At 39.8% G+C, this 19,829-nt stretch overlaps 1 protein-coding gene across 10 annotated transcripts in view; it reads left to right on the top strand.

Annotated features, from left to right (window-relative positions):
* Window positions 1–19,829, top strand: part of neo1 (neogenin 1) — a 216,781-nt gene that overhangs the window by 119,699 nt on the left and 77,253 nt on the right. For all 10 annotated transcript variants that reach the window (XM_020712122.2, XM_020712117.2, XM_011487714.3 and 7 more), the window contains exon 5: window positions 17,825–17,961. In XM_020712122.2, coding sequence (XP_020567781.2) covers window positions 17,825–17,961 — 137 coding nt within the window. The remainder of the gene's footprint in view (window positions 1–17,824; window positions 17,962–19,829) is intronic.

Below are 19,829 nucleotides of genomic sequence, written 5' to 3'. Positions count from 1 at the left end.
CAGAGCAGGTCATGTTCCCACTTCTGTTAAACTGGTTTGAACTACCTCTTTTTCGTCAATTACACATGACCTTTATTTGGATTGGAGCCATTTCAACAAAAGTGCTCCACTTCAATGTTTTATTAAAGACAGACGAAGCAAACTACCTTATTTTCTGCATTATAGAAGGCACAGGATTATAAGGTGCATTGTCAATGAATGGTTTATTTTTGAACTTGTGTCATAAGATGCACCGAACTATGAGGTGAAATAAGCGAGACAAAAGAGTCAGAGATAAGTACGTCAGTCAGATTTTATTAACCACATTAGCTGTCATTCTAATGCATGTTTGTAACTCCCTAGACGTCAGCTGCATGTTCACAATACCTGTAATTCCCAACCTTGTTTGGAGCATGTATTAAACAGACTGATACCGCTCAAACAAACATTACTGTGACCATGCTAACTCCCAAACTTGTTAGTAAGATGTAAAAAAATAAAAATAGTCCAAAACTGCTACCTGTTAGCAACTTTAGCATATTTACACTACCTGTAACTCCCAACAATGTTAGCAACAAATACAAAAAACAGACTGATACAGCTAAAACAGACATTATTTTGACTACACTAACTTCCAAACTTGTCAGTAACACATAAAAAACCTACGTATCTCTCAAAATGGCCTCAACATTAGCTAACACAACCAGAGTTAATCAATATTGAAAGTGCTCTGGATTGTGAGGCACACTGTTAAGGCTTTTATCTGCGAAAAATACAGTACCTAAAGATTTTCTTTACATTAACTTTCTACCAGTACTCCCCAAGATATTTGAAAACTTTTGGAGATCTTCATGAAGTGCTTAGTATTGATTCGTTGCACTTGGCTTCCAAAAGATGTCTTCTTAGTGCTGCTCCCCAGTGCATCGGTGCTTTTTCTGCAACTGCTGCAAAAAGAACCCCGGGGGAGACGGTTCCAGGCACCAAACGAACCACTTCATCTGGAAGCCCAGGCTGCCAGGTCACCCTCTGAGGGGACACTCACAAATAAAAGGCACAGACAGACTGTCACAGCGGCTGTGCTCTCACTCCTCCGCTGCTCATTAGCTCAGGCAATGCAGCTCCTCAAAGAGACTCGCGGCGGACCCGGAAAATTTGATTCTCACCAATTAAGAAATGCGCTTTGTTTACCAAACCCCTGTGTGCCAGTTCTGTATTGCAATATAACTGGAACTTGTGGGGGTTAACAGAAAATAGTCCAAACAAGGCTCATTTATCTACATCCAGCTCAGGATGGGATTTCTGCTTTAAGTGAATTTAAATAGTAAGGTCATCACTTTGTTAACCACAAGACTCCAGCGCAGTGTGAGCGAGAATGTTATTAGCCCATCGAGCTGGAAGTTCAAAGCACAACTCCACATCTCCAGTTAAACGTCTTTAATAGAATTGTCTGCAAGTACTTTGACCTCCAAGGGGACTTGGATGAAATGGTACGTATTAATCTACCTTGTATTAATTAGAAACATAATACCAAGCATGAATGCTGGCCTCCCCTTGGGTGTCAGCGTCAGTAATTGGTGAGCATACTCGACAATCGAGGGAGTCTTGGTGTTACCAAAGAAGGCCTGGATTCTTCTGCCACCCAAGCAGAAATGTCTGCTGTGGTGAATGCATTTCCAGGCTTGTTCTTTCATTTAAATGAGCCTGTGACAACTAAAAAGGAGCAGCTATGGAATTTTTTTTTCCCCTCTCCACTCTGTTTTCTGTTTTTATTTGACAGAGAGGAGCAGCTGTGGATTAAAAAACATTGGAACCGAAACATGAAGGGGAATCTGTTGAGGCTCTAATTGGTCAAGCACAACTGAGAATGATGCTTCAGTGTGGTCGCTTCCCTTTGTTGATTTTCACTCTGAGCCGAAATTTCTGTCTAAATAGAAGCCTGCTTGGGTTATTAGCAGAAACGAATCTGCAGGACACTTCATTAGGTATCACAAAGTAGCACACAGAGTTAAAGATCTATGAAAAGGATGAGTGTATATACACACACACACTCTCACATTTACACATCCATTATACAGAAATTGTGTCTTTAAAAACAAATACTTAACTGTGTAAAACATAACTAAGATAAATAATGACAGCAAGTTAGAACTTCTGTTTTATGGTGCAACGTTAAAGTCATGTATTAAGTAAGGTTTAATGCCCGACGAAGTATGCATTTTCATTTATTTTGAGAGGAGCTGTAAGCTAGCGGGAGAGAGTGTAAACACAGAGCTCTCAGCAACGGGGAGGGGAAGGGTTGTTATGGACCAACAGTCCAGCCAACAACCCAGAGGCAAATTTCTAAAGAACTCTGCAGAAACTATGTCCTAGAAAACAACACAGATTTCTGATTTTCACTAAAAACAGTATAATCATGAATAAACATCCACTGCACTTTGACAATAGATCATAAGATGACCGGAGTGGAGCAAATGACTGTATAAGAGAACTGCACTGAGTAAGTGTGTAGTCATCCATAGAAAATGCCTTACTTCAGCAGATGAAGACAATTCAGTCACCATTTTTCTGCAATACAGATGCCATGTTGGAGCCAGACGGCAGTGACTGATTGGTTTAAGTCGACGTTTCTATCTCAAATACTGTCACCAGGCAGCAGTAAGCTTGTTGGAAGTCCACACCCATTCCACCCAAAGTGGCTTAGAAGAATCTGTCAATCAAGCATTGAGATGGGGAGCCGCGGACACCACATGCTTTTACTGAGGCATCTGATTGGTCAGTTTATAGCTTAAATAACTTGGGATAAAGAAAAAATATCATTAAAAAAATAGGATTAGCAAGAAGATGTTAAAAAAACAGGTATTCTGATTCTATGGAAGTCTATGGGATTTTTGCTTTCAGCTGGTACGTCTTGTTTAGAAGGGGGAGGGGGAGGGGTCACTCAGTTTGGTCCCTTTTATATAGTCATTGGCGGCTCCTCTGTCACTTGTGTCTCAGATAAAAAAATATTTTTCTTGGGTCAGTCAACGTCTTTCTGTATTCTGAAATTTTGTTATAATATCTTTTTTTTAGAACTTTGTTGCTTTTTTCTCACTGTCTCCTGGTGGTTTTGGATGCTTTTGGAAGTCTGAGCAGGTCTGCAGTCAAGGGCGCAAATGTTTGTTTAAAATGGGCTCAGCAGCACCCTGGTCCATATGCATTCCTAGCACGTCTTGTGCATCAGTAATGGCATCCCCAGGTATCCCTAAACACAGAAAATCTCCCTTTGGATTTCAGATGTGTTGGTCTTACCGACTCTAGCAGACGGGGCAGTTATCTTTGGCTTTTTGAGAATCACTCTATCCCCTAATAGAAATTTCCCAGCAATCAATAAAAGGATGAATTATGGATGTCAAACAGCTACAGGGAAGTGACACAGCATGTAAATCAAGCCTTTCAACGCCTCTGAGTTTACTGTCTCCTTCCTGTCTCCAGTGCTCATTTGAAATGGATTGCTTATATTCTGTTTACTTGGGGATGAAAAGTGGGGTGTGGTGTGTGACATTTATTTGCAGTTGGACAAATGTGCAAGTGTGCACATATGTTTGGCATGCAAATACACAGGCTTTTTCCGAGGGTAAGAAAACTGGTACAAGCCCACGCTCAAAGAGATTCAGAGCTGCATGTCTGTGCATGGAAAGTCTTTGTCCCGGTGTGCTTTCGGGGAGGACAGGAGCAGCCTGATGGAAATGAAAAGTGGCTCCTCGTTTGCTGTCAGTGCCACAGAACAGCTCTGTTCAAAATGGCAGGAGTGAAGAAAAGTCTCAGTCTGTGCTTGGTGTATGAGTGTGTAAAACCTTTCAAAATAAGAGCTTTGCAAAATAAGAAGAAAATAGTTTCTTTTTTGTGTGATAATCCCTGAAGCTTTATTAAAAAATGTAGCTACAAACAAAAGGGACAACTTTTATATCAAAATGCACAACCTTCAGTTTTGTAAATCTTTGCTTTTATTTAGTTAGAATCCAAAACTACTGAACTGAAAATGAAATGACTTAATGTGTGATGCTTAACCCTGGAGAACCCAACAGCGGTTTTCTTTAGGGCTTTTAAAGTTAATTGAGCAATTTGTTTTTTTTTTGTTCATTTTGGGAAGGAGCAATTGACGGAAGTAAAAAAAAACAACAAAACACAAAAATAAATATATAAAAATATAAAAATAAAAAAGAGGACAGCCTTAACAGGACTTGGATTCCTCCAAAGAGATGATTCACATGTGTGTTTGTGACCTCTGTCCTTAAGTAACTGAAATTTTAAAACACAAAAGAATTTACTATTGGATTTGTATATGAAACAACCAGATTTAAAAATCCTAAGCTTTGAATTTTCTGGAGTATGAATCGCCCCTGTGGTATAAGTTGCATAATAAAGAAGAAAAAAAACAATATATAAGTCACTCCGGAGTAAAAGTCAAACTTTTGGAAAAATAAGTGCAACACTTCTGAACAAATCTGCCTAGTCTGGCATGATACTGCATGATGCTGGGTTCACACCGAATGCAATTCATGCATCATATTCGTATCCACTGCTGCTTTTGACGCATGTCAAATTCGATACTCAACGCTTGTCAAAAAATGTCTTATGAACTAGAAGAGTTTCACATGTGGGAGGAGCTACCATCAAGTTTTTTGGTGTTTTATTCTGAGAGATTTCTTTGGGTTTTGTTATAACTTAAATAATTTTTCTGAACTCATTTTAAAAAAATGTGTTAACCCAGAGGTTTCAATCACATTAAGTAGCAAATATTATTCAGAAATAACTCACATGTTTATTTGACTAGACATAAAGAAGACTATAAAATAATTAAAAATTAAAACTGCAGTGTTCGAACACCAAGATTCCTCCATCCATTCATCCATTTTCGTAACGTGCTGCATCCCTTTTAGAGCTGCCTGAGCCTAACCTGGCCACTGCTGGTTGAAGGTTAATGAAGGCTTCTTGGCTTCTTCTTCTTCTGAGCAAAAAGCAAACATTTTCCTGCTTAGCGTCATCTGATGGTTGCAAATTGGAAGGACCAAGAGAAGATTGTACTTCTGTTAAATCAACTGAACTGCTTTTATTAGTTGAGACGTCTTTGACTTAAATTTTTAATTTACACAACCATGCCCAAGAGCTAGTTTAGTTGAATGACAATAATACATTAAAACAACAACATTGTCAAAATGCAATTTACAGCGTAAATGTGTTTAAAAGCAGGCTGCACAGTGGCGCGGCGGTTAGTTAGCGTTCTTTCCTCACAGCAAGAAGGCCCCTGGTTCAAGTCTTGGCTTGGGGACCTGAAACAGAACATCAGTGGGGGACCTTTCTGTGTGTTTGCATGTTCTCCCTGTGCATGCATGCAGGACTCCAACTTCCTCCTACCATCCAAAAACATGCCTCATGATTAATTGGTCACTCTAAATTTTCCATGTGATTGTGACCCTGCAACAGACTGGGATAGACCCCGACAGCCCTGTGACCCCAAAGCGGATAAAACGGATTTGAAGATGAATATTTAAAAGCATCATAAAGACAATATGTCCCTATTAAATAAATATGAATAATATATTTTTCTAAAAAATCACATATTAGTCACTTCCTTAAATAAGTTGCACCCCTGGCCAAACTATTTAATATTCCGGAACCTTTACTCAGATAAATAACGTATTTGTCTTTGGAGACTACCTCAGAGCACTAAAGCGTACAGAAAAAATACTAGACTTTAGCTGTGTGTATTTTAGGGTGGAGTCAAATCAGATCAAAGCAAGAATTTAGTTTATCTTTAAAAAACTGTATTTTTTGTCTTTAAATGGCTGGAAAAAGGGAAATCTGTGGTCAGTTCCTGGCATCCTATTAAAAATGATTTGAAGATGCATAAACAGAAGAATCTCTGCTTGAGAAATCAAAGACCACTTCCTTTTAAAAGTACCTCTCTGCTAATGGTTTTTCGACAATCATCCAGCATTTTCTGCCATTTTAAATGAAATAATAAAGTGACACCGGGAATTGTAAATTGCTCCGTGCACAGCGCCCATTAACTGTTTCAGGATTGTTAATGCCCACACCGTCATGATGCTGGAGTCATTTAACCATATTTTCCTTTTTTTTTTCCCCCTTGCTCTTTGCATGTATATTTTTCAGAATGCACAGTAAATGTCCACCGCAGCACAAGTTTGTGTTGTAAAACTGAACCTTTCAGGCCCTTGAAGAGGCTGAGAATAGATGAAAGTTGTTGATGGTTTTTGTCAGCGGAGGCAGGAGGCGATGTGTGCGGCGAGCACCACGTGACCATCGCTCCTTTCGGCTTTGTGTTTGTCGTTAAGGTTACGAGAACGGCCTTGGTCCTTTTCTGGGGGTCACATCTATTTGTGTCATATCATTTAAATGCACTTTGGAAAGAATGAATTGGTAATTAAAAGCACAGCGTTTTAACAGTTTCTAATATCGAATGTGAATGTAAAAAAAAATCATCTGAGGATAACAGCTCAGCTTTTTATTTAGATTCCCATTATGTTTCATTTTGATGTTTTATTTTTTGCTTGACCCTTGTGTACTTTTGCACGCCTCTGTGCTTAATGGCCCGTTGGATGGTTGCGGTGCAGATGAAGGGTAAAGGTAGAGATCATGCAACTGCAGCCAGAGAATCGATTTCTTTGAGTCTGAAAGGCTGTAACTAACTTTCGCCAAGGATGTGTTCTGTATCTACAAAAACCCCACAGGAAGCTAAAAGTAGTTTGTAAAAACTGAGTCTGGTCTAGGAACTATTAAAAAAACGTTTTTTTACCTTATGCTTAAGTCACATACACAACTGCCACCGGTGAGGAGGCATCGGCAGAATCTTCTAGATTAGATTTTTTCTAGATTTTCTGAAGATCGTTGTTGTGGTCATGAATGCAGACAGCGGCAGGCAGGCGGAATGACACCTTTACGAAATCGGGCGACAGCTGGGCAACACCTGGGTGGCCACAGGGCGGTGGCAGCCAGATCGCCGGCTGGCAGCAGCTCAGATTGGACGATGTGTAAATGTCTCTGCATGGCAGCCGTTCATATCAAGTGGCACTGGTCATGCAACTGCCAGCTGCCTGGTAGCCGGGATGAATATAAAAAGGGGATCATCCTACACCACTGATAATTCGCAATTCAGATTTTGAGCGCACATTATAATCTTTTCTAATTTTTTAGACAACATGCCTCCAAAGAAAGCTCAATGTTCTGTCCTCTTCGTATTCATCTCAGCATCAGCCACAATTTGTCAACACACAGGTCTCAGAGTTGCTGTGGTGCTATCAACGCCGTGATGAGTTTTGTGCAGCATCAATGCCATGCTGTCTCCGCCTTCAGACCCACAGCTGTGGTTCAGTCATTGCCAGGCCCTCTGTCCATCTCAACAGCCCTCTAACAATCGGACGGTGGCAGTGGGACGGCAGCACGGGGCATGTAGGGTGGCTGGAGGGTGGCAGTCTAAAATGAGATGATCATGGATCATGGACACTCCTATCAGTCAATCTGCTGCCTTCCTGCCACCCGCCTGTCACTGGACTGCCCCTGCACGACCTCCAAATGTGCCAGAATGTCCACTGCCCGATGTCAAAAAATTGTCTGGTCGCCGTTTATTTTGAACTTTTTCTTAAAACCTCGGTGGGCGCCATGTAAAAATGCGACTGCCGCCTCCCAATTACAAATGCCAATTTTGCTGAAAAACTTCAGCAAACTTGACCGTATCAAAGTAGTTTTTACATTTCCTCTTTTGATGTGATTTTTGTGGACCATTTGTTTTTGTGGGATATGTTTTGGGGGTTTATTATGTTTGCTATTTTTACTACAATTTTTTTAATTTTTGTCTCATTTAATTTTTAATTATTTTAGATTTATTTATTTATGTAAAGCACTTAGAGGTGTTCTGATGGAGGAAAAGTCCTATATAAATAAAGTTGAGTTTGAATTATAATAAAGCAGGTCACCTGGTCATTGTAGCCACTGATTCGGGTTTTGCCATCAGACTGTTAAGTTTAGTTGACTGCTTGCTTTTATGTCAGAATTTGCATGAGCAATGTGCAGATAAGGAGGCCATATCATGATTTATTAAGGTTGAGGAGCATTACATTTTGCATTGATGAAAATCATACAGTCGGGGGAGCACTTCATCAAAATAGCACAGCATAGACATTTCCAGTCAAGGTTAAAATAAGCGGCCTCGCTGCCTTCCTGCTCAGCTTATCCTAGTGTGAGATTTCATCGCCAGTTCAGAAGTTTTTGGGGAAAAGTACCCCTGCCTCTCGGAAACAAGGTCATTTCAGGGAGTGGGGGTTGGGTTAGTGGGAGAAGTTGGAAAATGGTACTCTGGAACACAAAGGGTTTGTATTTGAGTCATTACAGAAAACATCCCTCCATCTTCAGAACCTTTTGAATCCCTTTTGGGGTCATGCGGCTGCTGGAGCCAACCCAGCTACTGTTCGGTGAAGGTCGGGTACGCTGGCTACACAATCATACCTACGAGCAATAACTTAGTGTCACCAATCAACCTATGAAGCATTTTTCTAGTCTGTGGGAGAAAGTCGGAGTGAGGCGAAAAAATCCACGTGTCCACAGGAAAAAAAATCCGCAAAGAAAGGTCCCAGGCAGGATTTGAACCAAGCCCTTCTCACTATGAGGCAAGGGTGCTTACCACTACACCACAAGTCAGCTCTCATTACCGAAACATATGTCTTTAAAAACACCATAAAGTTATGATATAAGCAACTAGTAGCCTCTCAAAGCAAAGAATCAAACCACTAACTTCCAGAATAGAATCATTTTGACTTCCTGTAGAACAGTTATGTGCTGCCAACTTGATGTACAGAACGTCACATTGGTAGATTTAGGAGAAGATGGGACTTTGCTGGTAATAACGGGCGGCAGTTTCATAACGGGCTCAGGCGGTAGAGCAGGTCGTCCAACAACCGAAGGGTTGGTGGATCGATCCCCGCTCTCCCCAGCCAGCTGTCGCCCCCCGAGCGCAGCCAGCCTGCAGCCCACCGCCCCCCCCAGGGGATGGGCCAAACGTGGAGAAAGAATTTCCCCATTGTGGGATAAATAAAGTAGAAATTAATTATTAATTATAAAATCAGGTTTATGTAGAAAAGAGCATCCTAGCTTGTGTGTTTTGGTTTATGTCAGACATCTAACGTATCTTCTAGTCACGCCGCAGGCCCACATGGATAGACGTCTGTTCAGGAACTCCAGTTCCTTCATCTCTACTAAAATGATAAATGATGACAGCAGAAAGTAATGGGGCGGTTCTGTTGGCACGTTCTGCTGGGAGATTGGGACGAGCAGCACAGGCCGCCTGCCAATGCAGGACGGGGAGTGGGACTCTGTATGTCTGTCGACAGCGAGCAGATCCGTGTCAATGCTTATGCAGCACAACTCTTTTTTGTGTGTGTTTTCTTTTTTCCCTCCCATACATAAATTGTGTTTCTGGGCATAAAATAAGCGCACCTTTACCATTTTTCCCGGCAGACATCAGGCCCGTCTTATTTAAGGGCTTCACAGTTGTGCAGAGAGCAGCTTTGCAGACATGACACAGCATGGGGCACGCAGAGTTCATGTGGCTTTAAGGGACCTGCAGAGTCCAGCAGACCCATCTGAGTGGATATTATGGGAGTTTCAGACTGCAGGCTTTATCGTTATAAACTCTAATCAAACGATCAGTTTATACTGCAGGACTCTAGAAGGAAAAAGCAAATAAAGTCAGGTATGCAGGACTATGTGTCTATTTTTTATTGCAAGAGGTTTGATATTACAAGATGGTAGAAAAACATTCCGGTCGAGCCACTGGTTCAGGTTTGCTTCTTATTAATAATAAGTCATATTAAGCTTATGTGTTGATTTATTCATTTCTGCTGCCGTTTATCCTTGCATCGCACATGTCACATCTTGCATCGGAATGTACCACTTCAAATAAAAAAATCATGCCATCAAAAGTATATATACAGTATATATATATATATATATATATATATATATATATATATTTTAAATAGTAGTTGTTGTTTCCCACATGAATGACTGTCACAGTACACAATTCAAAGTTTTTTAACAAAAAACAAAACTTTAGAGTATCCTTTTATTTTCTGTTTTTATAAATTATTCTTCTCCATCGTACAAAAATTTAAAACTGCTACACATTTTCTTGAAACTGTAGAATTTAAATTTGTTTGACATAATTCAATAGATTTACTCACAGAATTCACACTAGGCTCTCTTTGATCAGCAGAAGGGCTGTTTCGGAGTCAGGAAAATAGTTGTGTTGATATGTTTTATTAAAACTGTTAGAAAATTAGTTCAATTATAAATGAGCATTAAGCTTCTACGGAGAAAAAAATGGAAAAAAAAATACACATAAACTTGATTTACAGCTTTTGCTAAGGACGAGGTGACAAAACCTTGACTTCAAGAATGCAGCCTTTTTGGAAACTAAAAGCGCATTTCACCAACTGAATAATAGAACAAGTCATTTTTGGATGTAAATTGATTCAACTCTACAAAAGAAATTTTTAAACTGTCCTTTTTATCATGTAGACGCATAACAGCTGTACTGTGAGGACATTTTTTAAATGATCACTTTATATTCAGCAGAAAAACAGGGGTCTGATCATCTGGTTGAATTTGCTGATCCCCAAATATTTTACTTTTTAGTGTCACCATTTCTGGTTTAACTCATAGGAATAAAGAGGTAAATAGGTGAAACGTGGGATCACTTTGGCCTGTTTTATGTCCAGGTATTCTAAAAGACATGAAAATTAAAAAGAAGATGTGGCCCTTTTAATATTTTGACCCCATTAAGAATGAACTAATGGAGCTAAAGGCTTAGGGTGTATCCAGACTGGACACATTTAGTCCGCTTAAAGTTAACAAGAGTTTGTTTCCCCCGATAATCCGGAAAATTTTCAGTCTCAATACCCCCAAGTGGACCCTGGTCCGGGACCCGGAACCGCTCTCTGACCCATCTTTGGAGGTGATCTTGGTTCGGCTCGCTATAAGATTCCTCAGTCTGAATACAATCTGTTCCCTAGCAGCTGGACCAAAACGGCCACCGTTGCCAATGTAAACAGAGTAGGAATGTAAGAACAGATGAGCCGCGGACAAATATAAACCAACCATTGTCGTGTTATCAAACAGAAAAAAAGAAAGGTCACAGCACAGCTGAAAACGCTTCTACATGCTTTTCTGTGTCTCGTTACGTAGCATGCGCCCGTGACATCACCCTAAAAGCTACCTTGTAGTTCCTCAATAGAATTCTGTTAGGGAAAGCCATAACACCACAATGACATCACTAAAACGTTGAAACATCTGTCCCACACGCCTGCATCTCACCTACAGTACTTAACCTTTACTCGAGGCCGGGTCACATAACCATTATTGTGTGCATTTTTGACACATATGAAATGTCCGTCGAGTGTTTGGGCCGATGGGTCTTTACGTTGCTTCAGTTTTGAACTGTTCAAATTTTAGGGTCGGTTGAGAATTACGCGTATTTTACGCGTATTTTTTGTAGTTTATATGCAATTGTTACGTAAATCTTACACAATTGTGTGTGATTTTTGCAAGATGCACACTCACTTTTGTCACTTCCAGCGATTGTTCCATGTATGTCTAATGACTTATCACGCATACCACTGATGTGCGTGTATGGCGCACGCATCACCTTCAAGTTACGTAAGTGACGTACAAATCACTGAGGAATTGCATATAAACAGTGCAATAAACATTGACAGTTCATGTTCTACGTTGATTTACATGTTCTTAGTGTGGTTTATTCGTACTTCTTCCGTGGTTTGAAGGTGGTTCATTCTGTGAAAATTTCCCCTACAGCTTTTCTCACTTTTTTCCGTGCTATATATATATATATATATATATATATATATATATATATATATATATATATATATATAGCAATGCAGTCTGCAATGCAGTGCATTGCAGACCCTTATAAGTGTTCACTACGGCCGCAGAATGCCCATAGAAACATGTGAATGAACATTTTCGTTCTATTGGGTATGGGTTCTACAGTTTTAATATTTGGTTCAGGCCACCTGTGTGGCCTATATGGGATTGCTTGCATCCACCCGTAAGGGCAGTTTTGATTAAGGCATTAATCCCTGGTGGATGTGGACTGATCAGGTTTGAAAAAAACTGCTAAGACTCCTCTATAGTCATATTTCACTTAATTGATTAAAAACAGGAAAATTGGAGATAAAGAAGCTGCATGTGGACAAATGGAGCCAACAAAAAGTGGAGGTAAATGCTCTAAGGGTGGCAGTTGTGACTGCCTGCTTGACCCAGCACACCACCGTTGTCATCGTACAGCTGATTGCTCTGTGAGAACATACTGCACCGCTCCAATCAATCGCACACTTCTGGCATTCTCTCCATCACTGACCCTGCCAGCAGTCTGAGCTACCAATCACATATAACAACTGCTGCCTCCTCTTCTTGTAGCTCCTTCAGGCTGCTGATGGAACACTTTTTCTGGAGCCACATGTCTTTCTCATATCATAGCAGTCACTTATGCCTGAGAAGCTCTGTGAGCCTTTTTTTTTATTTGTTGTATCTCGTCTGTCTGACATGTTAGCCTTCATGTTGACTTCACATAACGGGTCCATGCTTCTCCTGACAGCAGAGGGATCATTTAGCATCTCTTTGAAGAGAACTCAGCATTTGCAGCTCCAAATCAGAGCCTCACTGGTGGGCAGTTCCCACAAAGACCCTGAAGCCAGCGCACGGTTTGACATTTGCCAACTCCTAATAACAGAAACCTTGTTGTTGTTTATTTGTTCAGCGTTGCTAAAACGACAGAGCTTTAAAAAAAAAAACTGATCAGCTTTTGATCTATTTCTGAGTGTTCTTTTAATTATGATTGTGTCGATGAATAAATAGAAAAACTTGTTGGTGTTCTAGGACATAATTTCTGCAGAGCAGCAGTAGTTCATTAGAAATTCACCTCTGAGGTGTGGGCGGGACCGTTGGCGTGGAGCAACCATATAGTGTAGGTCCTCCATCATCAGAACGATGCAACAAGAATATATTAAAAACACCAAAAACACAATTTTTATTGGAGTGGGTCTTAAAATGTCCAGATAAACTTCTCTCGGACAGAATCAGAAACACGTCTGCTGTTTCACACAAGGCGCGTGTCGTTGTGGATGCTGAGAGTCTGAAAATGAGTCATCCCGGTGAGAAGAACCGCAGTGATGTCTTTGAGAAGTTTTTATTATTCTTCCTGCCCTTTGAGGATTTACCATCCGCAGCTTCAGAGTGGAATCAGCTGCTGCCTCTTCCATCCGCACGCAGCTAATCAGTGAGCGGCCAGACATTAGTCATTTACAATAATTCACTTTGAGGGACAGCATAAAGGCAGCTGCTTGCTTTATGTTCGGCTTTTCCCTGCCTCTGTCAGGCTTTCTGCTGAGAGCACGTTTTGTGGTTGTTTTTTTAACACATTTATTACTCGGTGTGTTGCTGTCACAGCAGTGTGCCTTGTGGACTCCTGGTTGTTTTCAGACCTTAGAGTTAAATGGTGTTTCCTGTCAGTGTGAAAGGCTCGACATGCCTCTCCTGACCTGACTTTGTAAATCCCCTCCTAGCTTTGAATGTGAAGGTCTGTCACATTTGTTCTGACTGGTTTTTCTTTCTGGAAAAGCTGCAGACTGTGTTAAGCTATACGGACACATGTGACACGCGTTCCAGAATGCAACATGTGACGTCGCTCAAGAACGGAGGTTTGGCATATATTGTTGAATGTCATGAGTCATGAGTTTAAGTTGTTCTGTTTATTAAAAATGTTCTTTTGCTCAGATGTTTCACCAATAGTTTTTGCATAGAGCTTCAAACTAGCCTGATTTGTTTCTTAGTGTGTATCAATAATGAGATTTCCAGTTACCTTTTGCTACCACATTTAAGTTTATCTTTTAATGAGGTGATCTTAAAATAGTTAAATAAATAAAAATGTAACCACTACTCAATCTTCCAAAATGCACACGTCAGATGACTGAGTAGAATGATAATTATTTCTATTGTTTGGACTTTGCATTTAGTAGATTAAGTTTGAAAAAACATGTTCTTATCTTCCTCTGCACAGCTTATAGTTTCTGTTTAGAAACAAAGTTCTTAAATGACAGAATTGCACAATAATAGGTCCAACTGAATTTACTGCTACTACTGGGAGGATCTTTTTTGACACTGAATCTTATTCTGGAAAGGAACTTAAATGTGCTGCTGTCAGATTAAAATAAATCAATATTGTTACATAGCCTTTTAAAAAATATAACACTATTAGATTTTAAATATTATAACAAATTAAAAAGCTACATGATATAAATAAATGGCCCAATAGCTGCAAAGCAAGTGTATTTTTATAAAAAAGAGTAGTCAGATTTTGCGGCTCTAACTCATTTTTGACAGTGAGAAACTGGACTAAATAGTTATTTTAGAGGTTGCTGACCTCTGGTTTATCCATTGCATTAATAACATAATTAAAAAAAACTCATACACACTCTTTATACATACAATATGCACACTGTATATGGTGGCAGTGGAATATTTGCAAGGAATCCATATCAGACTTTAACATCTTGTCCACACATGACAAATGAAGCTAAAACTAATATTTCCAAAATACTCAGTTATTGGTGAAAATCTGAATGTGAATGATTGTGATCCAGATCTCAGCCCATCAATCCTCCCTGTGATTATCTCCAGGATTAAATGAATAAACTCCAGGCTGGCTTGTTAAAAATGATTGTATATAAAAAGAGCCAGTCTTTTGAACGGCTCTTTGAAATGAACTGATTTAAAAGATTAGGCTCCCTAAAAAGAGCCATACATCCCACAGCTCTATTCCCATAAATGAAAGACATGGTGTTATAGAATTCTGGCCGGGCACAAACCGAAATTATTCATATATCCATCATGAACAATTTTCAAACGGTTGGTACTACCATGCATTAAAAAGGAACACCATCCATAAGTCATTACCAAATCTGAGTCCCTGATTGGTCAAAGTTCAACCTGGTTTAACTTTAAATGTGCATTAAACGGGCGACCGTGGTGTAGCGGTAGGACGGCTGACCCATGATGATAAGATCTCAGGTTCAATTCCCACCTTACACACCCATGTGTCAAAGTGTCGTTGGGCAAGACACTGAACCCCAGCTTGCCTCTGGTGGGAGGTTGGCACCAGTGTTCGGCAGCAGCGTGTGAATGGACGAATGGGACTGTGACTGTAAAGCGCCTTGAGCCTTCGAAGAAGGTAAAAAAGTGCTAAATAAGTACACACCATTTACCATAAATGGACGCATTTTTTACATAGAGCCCAAAAACTGTTGGAAAAACATGTGTAGCGATGCATGAAATGTGAAAACCAAAACGCGTGATTAGTGATTACGTAGACGTCTCATTGGAAGTTGCCACGTGATCATGCGTTGCTGAAAGCAGTGTGAACGTAGCTTCACAGAGTGTCTATATCTGCTTATAGGCATTTATTTTATTTAAACTACTTTGGAAGCAGAGCAAATCCAGTTTCGAACCAATCTTTTTCCAATATTTCCCAACAAAGGTTGGGAATGTGAAGTGACTGTTGCTGCTGTCAAAGTCTTTCTGACCCCCCCCCCCCCCCCCCCCACCCACCACCACCACCACCACCACCATCACAACTGAAACAGTTTTTGGTGACAGCAGGTCGAGTGCCACTCGAATGCACCATTCCAGCACAGACAGACGGGCAGATGGTCCTCCAGACCCGAGCTGCCAAAAGCAGAGCTTCATCAAGAGAGACAACAGGGCTAATGTGGAAATCCAGCTCGTCAGCAGTTTGTTTAGAACTAATTCAGCCTTCAGCTGCTTCCTGACTGAACTCTGCACCCCTGCATGCCTCTGCACTCCTCTGTGCAAAATGAAAAAAGAAAAAGATCCACGCCGCTCTCTGGTCTATCTCTCCTAGCCTGCTTTCTGCTTGCTGTGCCCCTTTTTTTCGGACTTCTTTCGCTGATTCACTGACTCTACCTTTCCCCCATTCTGAGTGCAGGGTTCTCTCTGGGAGATATTGATTGCTTTCCTTCCTCTCAGCCTCCTCCCACTCCCACCCTCTTACTCCCATTATGTGGGGCTTGTTGAATCAAGTCCCAGACTGCATCCCTTTGGGGAAATTTAAGTTGGGACTGTTTAAAATGAGGAAATATTCCTTTTTCCTTGACTGAAGGTTTTAATTGTAGCATATTTGATTCCTTGACTTATAAATCAAAACCAATCAACAGCTCATAGTGTTTGGGGTTGGACGCATGTCAAAAATAGTGTCTTGCTTTGCATTTTACTTGTGTAAATGACAGGAGTTATTTAAGTTTGAGGCGTTTTTTTGCTGCTTTGCAGATGTCTGCTGCCCCACTTTATCAACAGCTGATGAAAGAAAATGAAAGACTAGTGTCTTGCCACCATACAGAGTTGCAATGCTATAGACATTCCCATGGGATTACTACAAAATAAAACATGAAGAGAGCTTTGTTTGAAATATGTTCTAAAAGAAATCTGAAAATTATAAAGATTACAGAAGTTGTTATCTTATTTATGGGCCAGAATATTTTTTTTTCTGTTTTCATTAAAATACATCTCACTGCAAAAAACAGGCCCCTTAGACATAAGTCAAAAATTCTTACCTTATTTGTAGATTCTCTCTAAATAAGCAAAAAAAAAAAAAAGAAATCTGCCAACAAGGTCAGAACAATGGCTCAAGAGAATCTGTCAATCAAATGTTTGAGGTGAGGGCCCAGCAGGCACCATATGCTTTTACTGAAGCATCTGATTGGTTAGTTTATAACTTGAATAACTTGCAAAAAAAGAAAAATATTTTGAAAAAAACGTAAATTATCAAGATTTGAAGAAAAAGATATTTGAGCAAGAAGTCTATGGGATTTGGGGATTTCTTGAAACCAGATGGTTCCTGTCTGGGGGAGGGGTAGCTCAGTCCAGTGATATATATGTCTATGATCACTACTCAATACTAGCACATGTTCCCAACCTACAGATGGAAGAAGCTTAGTGCAAACAGTCAGTGGTGTAAATCCTACTCCAGACTTTTTCTTTCACAGCTCTATTCCGATATATGACAGATTTGCTGTCATAGGATTCCGGCCGGCACAAAGCGCAAATATTCATTTGTCCTTAATGATGGATTTCCAAACAGTCTGGCCTCTCTGTGTTTTGAAACGGAAATTGCCCAAACATCAGCGAATCCCTGATTGGTCAAAGTTCAGTTGGCACAACTTTTGCAGCGGAATCAATGACCACGTGTTTTATACGTGAGCCTGGCTTAAAAGCTTGCTTAGCAAAACATGGACTGAGGTTTTATTCAAAACAGTCCAAAAGGCGTATCTACATGGGTTTACATTGACTTTTTATCTAAAGCGTTTGTAAACGCCCGGTTTGAATTTGAAAAAGCCTCTGGATAAGACGAGTTTTCTTGCAAGATGGAATCTAAGCTGATTTTTCTATTAACAAGGGTCTTTTTACTTTCTGAAGATCCTGTTTTTGCTGTGTAAATGTTCTTTTTTTCTATCTTAAAGTGGGTTTTCCAGCTTTCTATCATCTTTTATTTATTGGGTGAGCTTGTTGGAGGTGACAGAGCAGAGAAATGAGGACAAAATGTAGAGTCAAACTCAGGTCAGGTAGGAAGCAGTGGAAGAATCCACCAGTTATTTTGCATTAACAGGTCTGAGTTTTGTTTTATTTGACATGTTCTCTACGGAAATTTCTATTTGGAGGGCTGTACCAAAAATGCAAATGTCCTTTTTTCTTTCTGCAGTGAAGGGCGCATTAAAGTGGTGGGTGGTGGAAGTCTCCAGATCGCCGATCTGGTGGAGGACGATGCCGGCGTTTACAGCTGTGTGGCAGAAAATTCCAACAGCACAGCTACTTCCCAGGCCGAGCTCACCGTTCAAGGTATGTTTACCATTTCAATTCCCCACGGGCAGGTCTGACACTCAACATATAATTACAGTCTCTCCAAAAACATGCTATTATGATTTTGAATCAGCCAATATGCCTAAAATGTGGTTTATTGTTCAGAGGAAATTAAAAAAGCAAGGGACAGTGAGGGCTGAATGGCTGCACAGATTGGAAATTAGCAAGAAGCGAAGGAAAATGACGTTAGACAGGAGAGATGAGGCTCCCCTGGTGGGGTTCTGGTCTCAGAGCATACTTCCATCTGTGGAAACAGACTCATTTGATCCTATTATGCTTGAGAATGAGACTTTTTTCTTTTGAGCCTAACCTTTAAAAGACAACACAAAGCAGCTCTGAGTTTAGTGAAAGGAAATGAGGAGAAGGGTTCAAAGGCAACAAGGACATTTAAAGGTTTGTAGATGTAAGAGTCAGTTTTTTCTTTTTCCAGAAAAAAATGTAAACATAAAATTGAGTTTGTTAAGGTGTTTTTGGATTTACTCTTGATTCCATCACAGCTTTGAAACAAGTGTGGATAAAAAGCGGCTCATCTGGCTTAACTTGATCATGGAAGGTGGCAGCAAACGCACATTGAAATGCCAAAAAGACTGGATCTGCATCTATTTTGCAGCAGGCAGATTCAAACTAGAGAAAGTTCACGAATGGGTAAATCAGTGTAAAAAAAGCTGCTGAAGTATTAAAGAAGCTTTATGAAGTCGCCATATGTATAGATTTTTCATCTATGCCAATTGTTTTGCTGTTTGTATTTCTGAATATCTTTTTTTGCTGCTGAAGATAAAAATAATTTTCCCATTGTGGGATGAATAAAGTTTATCTAATCCAATCTAAACTGAGTTGCTTTTCTGAGTATTCCTCTAAGACCCTGCGCTCTAAGCACCACCCCCTCCCAACCAACAAAAACTAGTGGGTTCTCACATTGTGACGTAGATAAATGAAGAACAGCCCCTTTCAGGAAGAATCTGCGCTGCCAGCAACGCCTGTACTTCATTAAAAACTTTCAATAGTGTGCCAAAGGTAATATGTTATCATATATATGGATATTATTTTCTCCGAAAGGCTAAAGAAAAGCATGTTATATAGGCGCTTTACTGTTATATTTATAGATTTAAAAACTGTACATGAGTTTATAAAAGTGAGTCAGCCCAAAACAAATGTTTAGAATATGCTTTTATATTTATTATTTTAAAAAACAGTTGTTTTTTTATTTCGACCATAATTTTTTGTCTGTGTACGTGCTTATTTCTTTTAATTCTGTTAAAATGTCGTTTGTATAAATTTAGGTTTGGACTGAATTGAAAAAAAGGGGCTTGGATTTAAGTTTTCGAACTTTCCATATAATCATTTCCCAATATATTTCTTTTTATTATGTTTATTTTTTATTTTATTAGTTCAAATAAATACATACAAAACAATTGAAGAAATGATATCTCTGGAGGTTTCAGGTGATCAGCTGACTGATTTTTTTTTCTCCCAAAACAAATTTGAGATTACTTTATTTTCAGCACAAAAAAAGCTCATAGCCAAAATAATGGGTTAATATGCTGTAGGAGGACTGAGAAAACACATGTGAACGGGTGCTGAAGGCGCACCACTTTTATTAAGGTAAATCTTTTTAATAAGTCTTTAATTTGTCATTTATTTCATTCAACGTTAACGTTTTTATGTACTGTGAGTCGATATGATGGGCAAAAACCACAAGGACGGAGTAATTTGATGGTGCAATTAACTGCAGTTTGATAAGGTTAACCACCTCCAGCCTCTTACTCACACTCACACTAGGCAAAATGAGCTCAGACACACACAATCCTCTTTTATATTATTTGACATGCTGCATTCTTCACTGGAAG

Source organism: Oryzias latipes, chromosome 3 (assembly GCF_002234675.1).
Source record: "Oryzias latipes chromosome 3, ASM223467v1".
Classification (NCBI taxonomy): Eukaryota; Metazoa; Chordata; class Actinopteri; order Beloniformes; family Adrianichthyidae; genus Oryzias; species Oryzias latipes.
The sequence above is the reverse complement of the archived record's forward strand: the minus strand, read 5'-3'. Positions and strand labels throughout refer to the sequence as shown.